The sequence below is a fragment of the Acipenser ruthenus genome, chromosome 35, assembly GCF_902713425.1.
Source record: "Acipenser ruthenus chromosome 35, fAciRut3.2 maternal haplotype, whole genome shotgun sequence".
Taxonomy (NCBI): domain Eukaryota; kingdom Metazoa; phylum Chordata; class Actinopteri; order Acipenseriformes; family Acipenseridae; genus Acipenser; species Acipenser ruthenus.
The window spans coordinates 9000426-9015265 of NC_081223.1; the positions used below are offsets into that span (position 1 = coordinate 9000426).

Here is a 14840-nt window from a genome sequence, read left to right on the forward strand (position 1 = left end):
CGTCCCCCTTCTCCTTTACTGGAACGGGTTTGGCTGGTTCAACACGACAGTCCGAGCAGATCCCATGAAAAATAGTCTCTGCGCTTCTAAATCACGCCTTTGCGATGCTTCCATATTCACTGACTGTATTGTGTTTTTTTATGTTTTGTTGTTTTTCAGATGGGCTGACGGAACCATTAGATGACGCGGTCACGCCGTTACGCACCGCGGAACCGGGCGGGAATATCACGCTGAAATGCAGAGTAGACCCAAGTAAAGTAAGCACTTATTCATTTGCCGAGGTTACCTGGTACCGGCAGGAGCCGGACGGGCGAATCCGGATCGTCACATACCTGAACACTCTCTACTTAAAAGAGGGTCGCTATTCCGGAACACTCGACAACAAGAACGGACAATATAATTTAACCATTGCGGGCCTCCGCAGAAACGACTCGGCCGTGTATTTCTGTATAGCAAGAGCAGCTCTCCTGTTCATACCCGGGTCCAGCTCCAAACTCGTTGTATCAGGTAAGTACCGTTACAGTAACTCGGTTCTGGAAGGAGGAATCTGTTTCGAGCTGTTTTAAAATGTATTTTGGTTCTGTTTGTTGAAGTAAGGCGAATTGGGTTTCGCTGGCTGGGTAATGGCGTAACTTGTTGATGTGAAGCGGGAGAAACACGAAGCCACATTTTCAGGACCATGTGATTTGAAACCTGGTTCCAGGAGACCGGGAGACCTGGTTTGAGGTTTGCTGTATCAAATCCCAAGTCTCCCTGCCTGGTGTGCGGCGCAGTGACCTGAAACCTACAGTCTCCTGAAACCAAGTTCCAAGCCTCAGCTTTGGAAAGGCATTGTGTCTGAAAATGTAGACCGAATAGATGTCTCTATGTTGATTAAGCAATAGCGTGTCGGAAACTGCACGCAAAATGCATTCAAGCATTCAAAATTCTAAAAGGTATTGACAATGTCGACCCAGGGGACTTTTTCGACCTGAAAAAAGAAACAAGGACCAGGGTCACAAATGGAGATTAGATAAAGGGGCATTCAGAACAGAAAATAGGAGGTACTTTTTACAGAGAGAATTGTGAGGGTCTGAAACCAACTCCCCGGTAATATTGTTGAAGCTGACACCCTGGGATCCTTCAAGAAGGGTCGTGGGTTCAACCCCAGGAGGGGGACAGTGCTGCTGTACCCTTGAGCAAGTTACTTTACCTAGCTTGCTCCAGTATAAACCCAACTGTATAAATGGGTAATGGTATGTAAAAAATAATGTAATTGTATGTAAAAATAATGTGATATCTTGTAACAATGGTCTATAATTGCTAAGAAATAAATAATAAGAAGAAGAAGAAGCTGCTTGATGAGATTCTGGGATCAATAAGCAACTAACAACCAGACGAGCAAGATGGGCCGAATGGCCTCCTCTCGTTTGGAACTCTTCTTATGTCATTATTCTCTTATAAAAGTACCATAGTTAAAGCATAGCAAAGTGTAATAAAGCACAGTGAACGCATGTAAACAATCAAGAATGCCCTGTTCACATTTATTTTACACTTCTATGTTATTATTTTGATAAAATTATTTTATTGATTTGACTAGTCCACGCTTTATGTTTTCTATCACTTTTGGATAATTGATTTGTATCACGTTATGAGAGTGAACAGCAGAAAGTGAGCGGTGTGAAGAGTAACGATAACATTTGATCACTGACGTCAGCTACTTCACTTTGTTTTTCATGGTTACTAAACTTACAATATATTTGTTTACTCAAAGACCCCCTGACTGTCCCGAGTGTGGAGTTATACTCTCCGGGTCTGTTTGAAGGCGATACGGACTGGACAGAGCCGGTTCCGGTGCTGTGTTTGGTGAGAGACACGTCTCCGGGGCGGCACCGAGTCCTCTGGACTATCGGCGCCGAGGCAGCCGCGCCGGGCAGCGCAGAGGAGGGAGAGATCGAACCCGACGGGTCCTATAGCGTGCGCAGCTACGTCACAATCAGCGCGGATCAATGGAACAGCGGCGCTGTAAAGTGCGAGGTTTACAACAACATCACCAACGTCACAGAAAACGTCTCCGCGTCACTCCGAAGGCAAGGTGAATTACGCAGCTGAAGGGTCATTATTTGAAATTTGAGCAGAAAAAAGTTACAATGTAAAAAAGCTGCTTTTGCATATTCTGTTAAAGAACACACACTTAAAAACACAAAACATAGTGTGATAATAATAATAATAATAATAATAATAATAATAATAATAATAATAATAATAATAATAATAATAATAATAATAATATCTGTGGTGCATGTTTGGTTACAGATTGCGTTCCTGTGTTGTTTTACGGACTGCCCCCAGTTCTCCTGCTAATTCTGGTCGTGGTGTGTGTGGCGTGTGTTTACAGAAGACTTCATAAAACTAAAACCGGTAACTGCTGGATATTCTCTTTGTGATCACTGATGTTTCTGCATTTGAAATATCCGCTTATCATTCATATCATATACACTAGACCCTGTTTATTGCATTTTTACTGAACTATGAAGTATTACTATAATAAGGAGGTTTGGTGGTCCAGTGTTTAAAGAAAGGAGCTTGTTACCTCAGAAGTTCCTGGTTCAAATCCCAGCTCAGCCCCTGACTCACTGTGTGTGACCCTGAGCAAGTCACTGAACCTCCTTGTGATCCTTCGGATGAGACGTAAAACAAACGAGGTCCTTTTTGAAGTGTCTCAGCAGCAGTTGTTGATGAGGCTAGTTCACCCCCTAGTCTCTAAGTCGCTTTGGATAAAAACATCTACTAAATAATAATAATAATAATATATAAAATGTCAGCTATATTTATTTGATTGCATTTTTACTGAACTATAAACTCTTACTTTAATAACATGTGTTTTTTTTTTACAATCTACAGATCACAAGTCCAGCGACGCGCCCTGCCGTCCCCAGCGCCGCGCCCGACACAGAACAGTCCAGGATTACTCGGTAATCAATCTGATTCAGGGTTTTATTTATTTATTGATAGACAAAGAGAAGGAGAGGCGATACCTTTCATTTGACTAACTAAACAATAATTAATCACAGGCTTTCAAGACCTCAAAGATCTCTTCTTCAGATGAAAGTAGAAAAGAGAGACTGATGTTTCCATGTATTTATTTCAAATTGCATTCGCTGGAAACCCCACAGGAACTTCAAGCAGCTGGTTTACAAAGCGTCCAGTTAGGAAGCCGGAGTAAGAGCAATGCGTGTGTTCTTGTATTCACTTCACATCATGATATGCAATCACACGAGGCTGCTTCAAAATGACCACACAGCAATCTCTTACAATGATACAGGGACGCGGCGCTTACATTGAGTTCTGTGGGTAGTTAGATTATTAATGCGGATAGGGATTCTCAACCAGTTCACTAATCATAGACAATACAGAAGATAAGAAATAAAAAAACACATGCAATATGTAGCACACACTTGTGTCTAATTAAGACATGGCATGTGTACAGTAATATGTAACCAATGCACTATTGCACTATTAATATGCCATTGTAGATCATTGTAGATTACTTATTGTAATCCTAGTAGTGTTACTTACTGTGAATTACACTGCATTTAAATATGAGGCTTGCATTGTAACCGTGTACTGCTCTGTAACACGTCTGTAAGTCGCCCTGGATAAAGCCGTCTGCCAAATTCATATTAATAATAACATTCCCCTGTAGATTGTTAAGAATGTGATCAGTGCTGATCTCCTGAACCCTTTCTCTTTCTTCTCAGACGGAATACGCATCGCTCAATCTGTGACGTGATCCACAAAGCAGCGCGCTCATCTTTCAATGCAGCCGTGGATATGTTTTTCATGTGGAGAGAGAGAGAGAGAGAGAGAGAGAGAGAGAGAGAGAGAGAGAGAGAGAGAGAGAGAGAGAGAGAGAGAGAGAGGACTGTGCTGTATGCTTTAGAACCAAGGTCAGGGTCAATACCTGTTTTTCAATTCCAAGACCAATTCACTGTATAAATACACGCGTAACGGTAATTGCAATGTCTTTGTCATGTCCATGTTATTAATCATTGTTACAATGTACTTAATGTGGAAATCTTTGTGCACAATTACAATGTACTTGCATATATCGCGCAAAAAAAAACATCTACACCACGCACACTGTAACTATGATTTTAATGATGTGTCAGCCCGCATGCATTTACCAAATACACAGTAATTACAGACTCCATGTAACGTGTTACCCTTTTAAGGAAAACAACCAAAAAAAAACAGCCGAAATCAAATTCCAGCCCGTCATGTTGTACGCCTACCAGGAATCTGTTTCTTTATATTCCAAGAATGTCTCTTGTGTATTTATTATTTTGCCTTGCTGTAATATTAATAGTCACTGTATTTGAATAATTGTACATTTAAAGAAATATAATAAAAATGTGAAAAAGGATTTGAACAGATGCAGTCTTCTTCGGTGTGTTGTGAGAATCCATATTAAAAGGTGATGTTGTTGTTTGAAGATAGCGCTCCCATTAATACAAGTACAGGAAAATGTTAGGTAACATGAGAGAATGAATTGCTCTAGGCACCTGGATGGACCTGGATTCGATAATTAAACGATTTTGAACAGGGTTTGGAAGACAGACCCGGAGTGAACGGGTCCGCTTTGGCCGCCCCTCGCTCCAGCGCTTTTGGGAAGGTTTGTATTTTGTGTTTGCTCTGAACACGAAGCCCTGATTTTGAAAGCCTACCTTTTTTTCCAAAAGAAAAGACAAACCGTTCTTGCAATTTCATGGGAAACTCAAGTTGCATATCTAGCAGAATTCGTCCTGAAACAATGACTGTTGATTAAACTATTAACTTAAAGCAGCGAGCAAACTCCCCCCCCCCCCCCCCCCCCCCATGCAAAAACGCACCGATTCTAACCCTGCATGCACGCTCGCTCGAGATATGAAGCATGCATATGCTGACGTGCCATGTTCATATCTGATGAAAGAAAGGAGCCGCCTTCGTGCAGAAATACCCTTCTGCCGTGCCGATTGCAGTACAGTGGAAAATCACCTCGCGCTGAGAGAGCTCGTTGTGGGTTTTTGCTGAGACCACGAGTCAGTCTGAATAGCCATGTGAAAGCAGAGTGCATTAAACCGCTCCACAGCCTCTATCTAGATGCACATGCGCGGACAGAATAACTGAATACACCTGCTGACCGCAACAGAACCACGAGTTAAAAATACACGCGTGCCCACATGGAAACACTAGAGCAGGGTGCGTGTATGTATTTTATTTGTCTTATGTTGGTTTGTTTGCGCGCTTTTATGAATTCATGAAATGACCACAACGTGTTTATTTTAGAGCATATGAATAGAAAAACAAAACACGAGCTTATTTTGAGGGACAATAATAAAAGGAACAGCAGGCTTTTTTTGGCGAAAGAAATTGCGCATTGCAGAATTTGCTAATAAAGGCATTATTTTTATTTTACTAAGGGAGTAATTCAGTTAATAGTTAATACTAATATAGTTAATATATAATATAGTTCATATTATATTATATTCAAGCTGTTTTGAAAACGCTTATGGTATCTTTAAAATCATATATTTCAGTATAATTTGTGCAGCTTTACGCGTAAAGATTCACACAAGATTCGAGGTGTCCGGTCCGGAAAGGGGTGTGTGTAACGGTATCGACGCGCACAATAGCCGTTAATTTGGGTTTCAGTGCTTGTAGTTTATTATTTTCCATTGAAGATAAGCACCAACGCGTGGTCGTTTCAGATGGACAAATCGATCAATAAGGTGCAAAAACCACCCATGCATTTTTTTTAAATCTTTTGTTATATATAAATATATATAAGTATTGTTTTGAGTGTTTTGAGACAGGAAATAACAGACAGCCTCTCTTCTCTTGCACAGTAAGGTCCCCTTCCCCTCAGAACCAGACTCGACCGCCACGCCTGTCTGATCCACACAGCACCGCGCTTCTTTCCGTGTCTGCAGAGCCCTGTGAGGCGGATTGCAAACGAGCGCCTTGTCTCAATGGAGCGCTTAGTGCGTAATAGAATGATCCGCATTCTAACTGTGGCAACATTCTATTCTGAAGGCAAGTCGCTTTTCATTATTATTATTATTATTATTATTATTATTATTATTATTAATAATAATAATAATAATAATAATAATGTTGTTGTTGATATGTAGAAAGCAATTTACTGTTGCCAGTGATAGTATATTTTACCTGTTAAATATTTCATGATATATTATTATTATTATTATTATTATTATTATTATTATTATTATTATTATTATTATCATTACCTCCACTGTTGTTTTCAAACCGTAACTGTAAAATATAATAATAATAATAATAATAATAATAATAATAATAATAATAATAATAATAATAATAATAATAATAATAATAATAATAGATTTTGATTCATTGCCAAACCCTTATTAAAAGGTATTTGTTCATTCTATAACGATTTGGTTCTAAATATTGTTTTTCGGTAACACGGTCACAAACATGTGGGCTTACACGTTGATGTAACTTAAAAAAAAGGATGATGAGTAGGTAGATTCAAGAAACTGCACAGAGTCCTTTTTCTTCAGTCAGTTGTTAGGTTTATTGAAATATGCAGGGAGCCTGGTCCCAGGTACAGGACACAGAATACTCGTTCTTACAATTGTTGCATGACATTAAATACCCTTCTGCATAGGTGTCTGTCTCTCTCCTCCTCTTTCTCTGACACTTAACCAATAGAAAAGGTACAACTCATTATCATTATGTGTGTGTGTGTGTGTGTGTGTGTGTGTGTGTGTGTGTGTGTGTGTGTGATCTAGTGTGAAGATCTCTGAACTCAGTGCTTTCTTCAGACCCTGGTGTCACAAAGGTCCATACATCTGGTTTTTGTCATCTTCCTTGTTCCTATCTCTCCGATTTGCCTAAGACACTTTGATCCCAGTTTCATTATCTCTTTTTGGCTCTTCGGTCCCCCTTGAAAACTAGCTTTATGACCCCGTCATAAACCAGCTGTATTTTCTAAGCAAAAACCTGTTAACTAGTTTTATAACCCAGTGGATTCCCCGAAGAGCAAACTTCTTTCATGTCAGGGCTGGAGATCAAAGGACTTGTTTGTACAGCCGTGTGCTGCTGGCCAGCCATTTGCTTTGACACAAAATAATCTTAACTTCTCTACCATATTGCAGCCTTCATCTATCACAGCAGTGCTTGCATTTTTGGAACTAACAGTTTTTTCTATCCAATGTTAAATCACTTTTCAGAAAAATAACATGAATACAGCCGTCATTCCTCATGCGTAGCAAACTGCTATTCAATACTTGTTCCATGTTTTCCAACACACGTCATTACAATGGCGTTGTGCAGAGTTACCATGTACTGTAATGTCTGTGCTCGATATAACACTATCCCTAACACTATCCCTAACCCTATCACTAACCCTAACCCTATCACTAACCCTATCCCTAACACTATCCCTAACCCTATCACTAACCCTAACCCTATCACTAACCCTATCCCTAACACTAACACTAACCCTTTTCTGATACAATTGTGTGCTTGCGTATATCGTGCAAAAAATCTACCACATGAAGGACATTGTAAGTGTGCATAATAACACAGTAACTATGTGTAAGTAAGGCTACGCATGTAGCTTCTAAGTATATAAATACACAGCAATCAGAGACGCTTCATGTAAAGTGCGTTATCTGTTTCTCAAAGTTAAAAACTTTACAATTGCTGGTAGAATTCTTCTTTAAATCGCATGACGCAATCCACATTTTTAAACGAGATGCATCCTCAACATTTGCCCTGTTTTATTATAAACTCTCCATGTATTATCATTTTTTTGCAGTTTTTCTTTTTCTCAGTGCAAATCCCGCTTATTATTTCGCTCGGGTCGGACAGCTCGTTACCGTCCCCTGTGTCTTCAATTGGAAACTCGAAAGCACCGATGATGTCCGCGGGTTCAGAGACAACGCGAGCGGGGGACTGATCGAGCTGTTCCCTGGTGAATGCGGAGATCCGGGCTCCCAATGCAGAATCACCCGCACCGTAGAGAGCAATGGAGCCGTCACGCTAACAATCGGGGACACACAGAGAAACGATAGCGGGCGATATTACTGCGCTGAAGAGAGTGGCAGCTCTCTGAGATTCTCAAACGAGTCCGTTGTGATCGTGTCTGGAGGTGAGTTTATACTGCAGTACTAACTTAATAATAATAATAATAATAATAATAATAATAATAATAATAATAATAATAATAATAATAATAATAATTAAATATGTACGATAATCAATTCATGCTTTTGGAGAAACGTTCGGTAACACTTTATATGAAGTGTCTCTGATTACTCTGTGTTTGCATAGAAGATACTTTGCAAATACAGGCGCACTTACACATAATTACAATGTTAATATGAATTAACTTAACGTGCAAAGCTTTTTGCAAGATGTATGTAAGTACACAACTGTATCAGAAAAGGGTTAGTGTTAGGGATAGGGTTATATCGTTCACAGAGATTTACACATTAAGTACATTGTAACTAAGCATAATAGCATTCTAATGATGCTTCATACCTGTATTTACTAAGTAACTTCTATGTAAATACAAAGTAATTAGAGACGCTGCATGTAGTGTTGCCAAAAGTTTTATTAAAATATATAAGTTATTATTAAACGTAGATACCCTGATTGCCCTATATATTCAATGCAATTAAATACAGTTGTTTATTATTATTATTGTTGTTGTTGTTGTTGTTGTTGTTGTTGTTGTTATTATTATTATTATTAAGTTTCAGATGATTCCTCTGTGAATCAGTCAGTGTCTATCCTGGCCCCCCTGGCTGTCTCCGGCAGCGCGCTCGATTCCAAGGCGACCCTGACATTAGTGTGTCGAATCCGGGGGCTCTCCTCGCCCTCGGTCCGGGTCCGGTGGTTCATTTCCGGTAACCTCGTGGCGGAGGGAACGCCGAGCTCCGGGATCAAAGTGAAGGAGGGCGGAGAGGGACAGGGAGACGGAGAAAGCTACCCCGCTACAAGCCGCCTGACAATCCAGATGGAGACGTGGAGAAGCGGGGCTGAGTGCGCATGCGAAGCGCAGTTGGACAGGAACACTTCTATCCACAGCGGGAATGTTTCATACGCTGGGATTCACGGGGCGGGTCAGTAATCTCTCCCTTTCGCCTCTTTATCATTAATGAGTCATTTAGCAGACGCTTTTATCCAAAGCAACTGCTGCCGCAGAGTCGATTCCAATAGGACCTCGTTTGTTGTACGTCTCATCCGAAGGACGGAGCACAAGGAGGTTCAGTGACTTGCTCAGTGAGTCAGTGGCTGAGCTGGCATTTGAACTTCCTGGTACCAAGCCCCTTTCTCTAACCACTGGACCACCAAAACTCTTATTTTGTAAAAGTTGTATTTATAAAAAAAAAATACACTGGAATAGGCTTGAGAAACACATACAAGTTTTATGTTTGTGTATTTTTACATGTGATTATTATCGTTGCTTGGGTTATTTAGGATAAGCAGAGTAAACATGTTAATGTGGGGAGTTGTTTATGTTATTTTTTAGTGTAACTGTCATTCTAATTGTAATTACTGCAGCGTAATTGTAACTGGAATTGTACTCAATTGTAATTGAAATGTCAGTAAACAATTCTGCTGTAATTGTAATTGAACCCAGGTCTGGTTGCAGAGCGGTGCCTGGTTCAGTACGCCGTGTTCTCCGGGGTCTCCCTCCTCGCTCTCTCCGCGGCTCTCTGCGGCTGCGCGCTGTGGACCCGCCGCCGCTTCAAAACAGGTACCGTCCCGTCCGCTCCCTCCCTGTGCGCTGGTGCGAGTTTATAGCGCTACAGCCAGTGATGGTTCTGCAGCGGGCTAGCGAGTCAGTGCACCGCATTGTATATCTCTATAGATACGATTTCATTACTGATAAAAAACACTTTCAAAATGATTTTTATTATTGTTATTGTAACTATGACGATGGTGATAAATATTGTTATTGTTATTGTTATTTATATTATGCTATTAATATTATATCAGTATTAATACAAAAACATATTCGGTTGTTGTTCAAATGTATTTTGTTTCCACTGTATTCATGTAGTTTTGTTGCATACACACACATTACATATGTGTATATATAGATATTAGGACCCCAGTGGTCTGTGATTAAGGGGAGGGGTCGGGTCTCTCATTCTACACCGCGAGCCAGCAGGTGGTATTACTGCAGAGTGCACGTGCTTCATTTCTGTGCAGTTCTTAAGCAAGGTTACACAGTGTCTGTATTATAAGAAAGACGTTAAGAAGCAGGTTACCCGCGGGGCTGTTACCAGCCGCTTCTCTGCCGCTTATTACCGCGGCCCGGAGAGAAGCTGTTGGTATTCATCTATCGACACTCAGCCTCGTTCTGATACTCTGTCAGTGACGTCTCAACTTTGCATTCCCAGCGTCCACTGAAGACTCCACACATGTAATTTACAAAAGGACCCCCGGCAGCGGAGATACAAAGGTAAAGTTGACATATTCAGTTCATGCATTAGACTTTTTTTAATTGTTCTGTTTTTACAAACTCGCTTTTTATCTCAGTTGTTTTCTAATTTTATAATTAAAACCACTTTTTTGTCACTTTTTAAATTTCAATTTTATAGCATTTTGTGTCAAATCATTTTTCATTCAATGGTTTAATTGGTTGTGTGTGTTTGTGCGTGCGTGCATTCGTCTATGTGTGTGCGCGTGCGTGCGTGAAGCGCTTTCTGATCCTATAGAAATGTAAATTGTATTGTATTGTATTGTATTGTATGCAAGTCAATGGGATTCAGTGTCTCGCGTCTATAGTTAAGCGATCCCTTCAGCGCAAGACGTCGAGTGCCCCAGGGGGATCAATACAATCTGAGACAGAGTTGAGGTTTTTCATACTAGTGCATTCAGGGCTCTATTCTGACTTGGTTTACGCGTGATTTATGCGCTGGAAGAAGGGTTTACATGCCCACGAATGGTAAATACAATACCATATATGAGCATGTAGACCTAAACCAAGTCAGAAAAGACCCTTCACTGCGTATTCTGATAAGAGCTGTCCTGTGATAAGAGCGGTGGGCTTTTAGAAGGGCCGTCCTGGATTTGAACCCCTTTCGTGCAGGAAATCTAGAAAATAGCTGAAAGGGTTCATGATGAAGCCAATCCGTGGCCGGCTGCGCCGTGCATCAATGGGGTCCTGTTCTCGTGTGACAGGATTTGGAATCTCAATTGAAAGTTATTGGCTGAGAGGTTCTGCTATTGGTATGTACTGTATTATTATTGATGATATATTATTTAATAAACCCTGTTGATCTCTTGCAGAGGAGAGATGAAGAGGACAGTCTGGTCACCTACACGAGCTTGGAGTTTGAATCCCAGAAGAAGAACATCACAAAGAAGAGACGCATATAATAATAATAATAATAATAATAATAATAATAATAATAATAATAATAATAATAATAACGAATCCTTTGGAGTAGAATGTTTGATTCTAGTTTTGATACACCCCCAACAGCGCCTTGATATAATTTTTCAACAGTAGTTTATTTTTTTTATTATTTTTTTCTTGCTTGCTTGTGATTTGTGATGGATGTAAAGTTCAATCGATTAATATCTGTTTAAAATGATCATTATCAGGGGAAGTCTGATGGTCAGCTGTCCTCAGACCTGATTCCTCACCTCCAAGTTTTGAATCGTTTTCCAATTTCACTTCACCGCTACAGCGCTGGCCAAACATTTTGCAACACCCTGTAGAATTAACCAATTTTGCTTCATAAAGTCGAATGAAACCGGCTGAATAATGAATCATATTTAATTACACATCACTTTGTTTTTTTTCCCCCATATAAACTGACAAAACTGTGACATTTCAAAATCTAACATGAAATACTGTACTACTATTATGGCTTTCTTCCGGTAGACTTTTTTTTGCGATATAATTTAATAGTTTCTTTGATTACATGATGTTAAATAAAATAGCAAAATTATGTTCGTATAGTTTTTAACTTTTGGTTGTACGTCTTCCCTGTTTAAGATCAGCCACTCGGCACACCCTCACACTGTGTAACAGTCAGCCTGTCTGTCGGTGTGTCGGTGTGTCTGTTTTTCCCAATCCTTTGTGTAGCTGCTGGTAATGCTGTGGTCTATTTCACTGCAAGGTACTGTTACAGTTTTTCTCGATTGCTTGAGCACATTTGTCCAAACAGAATTCACTTTTTCAAAACAATTAACACGCATCCCCAAACTGAAACACGTTGGCCAAAATGACACATTTAATTTGCAAAATGCACTAAGACTCTCAAAACATTAAATACATGACACAAAATCAACTACCTCCATCAAAACATACAACTTGTTATCTAATGAATAGTTATTTCAATCAATCGTTACACAATGGCCCTATAAATACTAACTACGACTATCAATATACCCTGACATGGTTAACCCTCTTTTATGTGTCTGTGCCATTTGTTGATACTATAATTATAGTATGCACCATAAAAGGCAAGTAAACATATTATCACAGCTGTATTATCATGGGCTGTATTCTTTTTTCCTAAAATGATTTTACCAAAGATGACCAATGCAGAAAGAATGTCACTCAAGATAATGAATATCCAGAAACAAAAGGCTTTATTTTACCTTTTTCCATTTTGTCCTTTACAAATTCAATGATGCTGTATATACAGAGAATACAAATAAAATACACCAAGCTTACAATCACTGCAAAAACAAAGCAATGTCAAAAAAGGCAACACAAATACACATTCAGTCCATTCGTTCATGTCGATCAGGCTACATGTTTTCATCAACATCACACCGGATGTTTTCCCTCGCAATGCAGCGAGAAAAAATCTCCTTGCATGGCACATCCATGCATGGCAGTCCTCTGCAGTGGTTGCCAGACAACCGGCATTCATTGCGTCTAGGAGGGACATCTGGTCATGTGGATGCTAATCATAAACTTTACACCTCCACGCAGAGAAGAATTTCTCGATTGGATTGAGAGTACAGAGGGAGAAATTGCATCATCATTCGTGGGTGGGCTGAAAACCATTCAGTAACCAGACGGGAGTGGTTGAAAGCAACATTGTCCCATATGATGACGAAGCGGGACATGTCAGGCCTCACCAGCCCTCTCTCTTCTGGTGGTACCACACTCTGGTGCATGCATCAAGAAATGTGAGGAGACGTTCTGTATTGTATGGGCCAATTGTAGGGATGTGGCAAAGAACACCATTGCTGGAGCTAGCGGCACACATGGTGATGTTTGCACCCCTTTGCCCTGGCACATTTACAGTGGCCCTCTTACCAATGAGATTCCTCCCCCGTCTCCTTACTTTTGAAAGGTTGAAGCCGGCTTCATCCACATAAATGAATGTATGGGGTGTTGCGTTTGCTTCAGGCTCCATTATTCTCTAAGATAAAAATACAATAGAAACACAGTATTTATGTATACATAAAGTAAATACATTGTAAAATATTCCAGCTGCATGCAATGCAATGTTTTACTGTAAGAAAAGGCATTACAGTGACAAACCCTTACCTGTACATACTGGAGTCTAGTCTCCTTCACGCTGTCACTGTTTCTTTGGAATGGGACTTTGTAAAGTTGTTTCATTTCCACTTTGTGTCTTTTAAGGACCTGATCAATAGTGGCCAAACTCACACTGTTGACATTTCTGAACATGTTGTGGTCTTGAATGACTGCTGTCTGGATCTCTCGCAATCTTATGGAATTGTTGGCAACAACCATATCCGCTATGGCAGCTTCCTGTGCCGCAGTGAAGACTTTACCTCTGCCACTAGCGTGTGGTTGTCTTTGAATTCTATAAATACAGTAAATATGTACAAACCATGATATTTTGATGGTCACATGAAGGGCATTGACAGAACAACTGTTTTACACATATATTGTACTGTATACAGTACAGTAATACTGAAATACAGTGTGGTATAGCATTGTAACTTACCTGTTCTCATTCTTGAATATTCTTACTATTGATGCCACAGTTGATCTACTGAGATTGGGCTGGATCCGCTGCCCAGCCTCTCTCATGGAAAGGCCATGATTGACAATATGGTCAATAATTGTGGCACGAATTTCATCTGAAACATTAGCTCTTTGTATTCCCCTTTGAGCTACTCCACCACCACGCATCTGAACCCCTCTTCCTCTATGGGCCCCTCTACCTCTACCTCTACCTCTCCCTCTCCTTTGTCCTTGCCCTCACCCTTGGCCTCTTACTTGGTCCATTCAGCTGTGACCAAATGTTTTAATTTTGTTTGACATGATTTACTCAGCTGAGTTCTGCGTCTTTTGTAGAGAGTTGTGTTTACTGTTTTGCAAAAATGTGTTTAGCATTTGCATTGTGTGTGAAAGCAATGAGAAATGGCTTACTGTTTTGCAAAAAAGAATACTGTTGTGCTCATTAGGTTATGATGGAGATCAAGTGGACTCCAGTTTCATTAAAAGTGTCTTAGCAATCGAGAAAAACTGTAATATTGGAATCGCTCAAACTACTTGTACTTTCAATACGCCACCACCAGAGGGTGCAGCGGTACATTAAAAAATGCCAATAAATAAATAAAAAAAAACAGCTGTTGAACAGACCAGGCATAATTCACAGCGCAGACGTCACCAACAAAGTCTTTATTTTTCACACATCTTGACACATCGAAAAGCAAAACCTTGAGGGGGAAACAATGCAGAATTTTAACAGGAAGTTTAAAGTGCCTGCAAAATTCTCAATTAAAAACAATCGAGTAACTTTTGCAGCCAGGAGGTGCTGCGCAACAGCTGTGTGCTTTCAGTGTCCCCTTCGTATCTCACCCCTGCTGCGCGA

At 40.1% G+C, this 14840-nt stretch overlaps 2 protein-coding genes across 2 annotated transcripts in view; both read left to right on the forward strand.

Annotated features, from left to right (window-relative positions):
- LOC117970225 (uncharacterized) overlaps positions 1–4272 on the forward strand; it is a 5270-nt gene extending 998 nt beyond the window's left edge. Inside the window, exons 2-6 of the mRNA XM_059007575.1 lie at positions 160–507; positions 1754–2074; positions 2296–2400; positions 2884–2954; positions 3741–4272. Of these exons, the coding sequence (XP_058863558.1) occupies positions 160–507; positions 1754–2074; positions 2296–2400; positions 2884–2954; positions 3741–3767 (872 nt within the window). The 3' untranslated portion in view covers positions 3768–4272. The remainder of the gene's footprint in view (positions 1–159; positions 508–1753; positions 2075–2295; positions 2401–2883; positions 2955–3740) is intronic.
- A 3531-nt stretch (positions 4273–7803) lies between these two features.
- On the forward strand, positions 7804–11906 carry LOC117965161 (uncharacterized). The gene is made up of 5 exons (XM_059007416.1): positions 7804–8158; positions 8772–9134; positions 9656–9772; positions 10422–10483; positions 11314–11906. Exons 1-5 carry the CDS (start codon positions 7804–7806, stop codon positions 11401–11403), a joined length of 987 nt encoding a protein of 328 aa, XP_058863399.1. The 3' UTR covers positions 11404–11906.
- The last annotated feature ends 2934 nt before the right edge of the window (positions 11907–14840 follow it).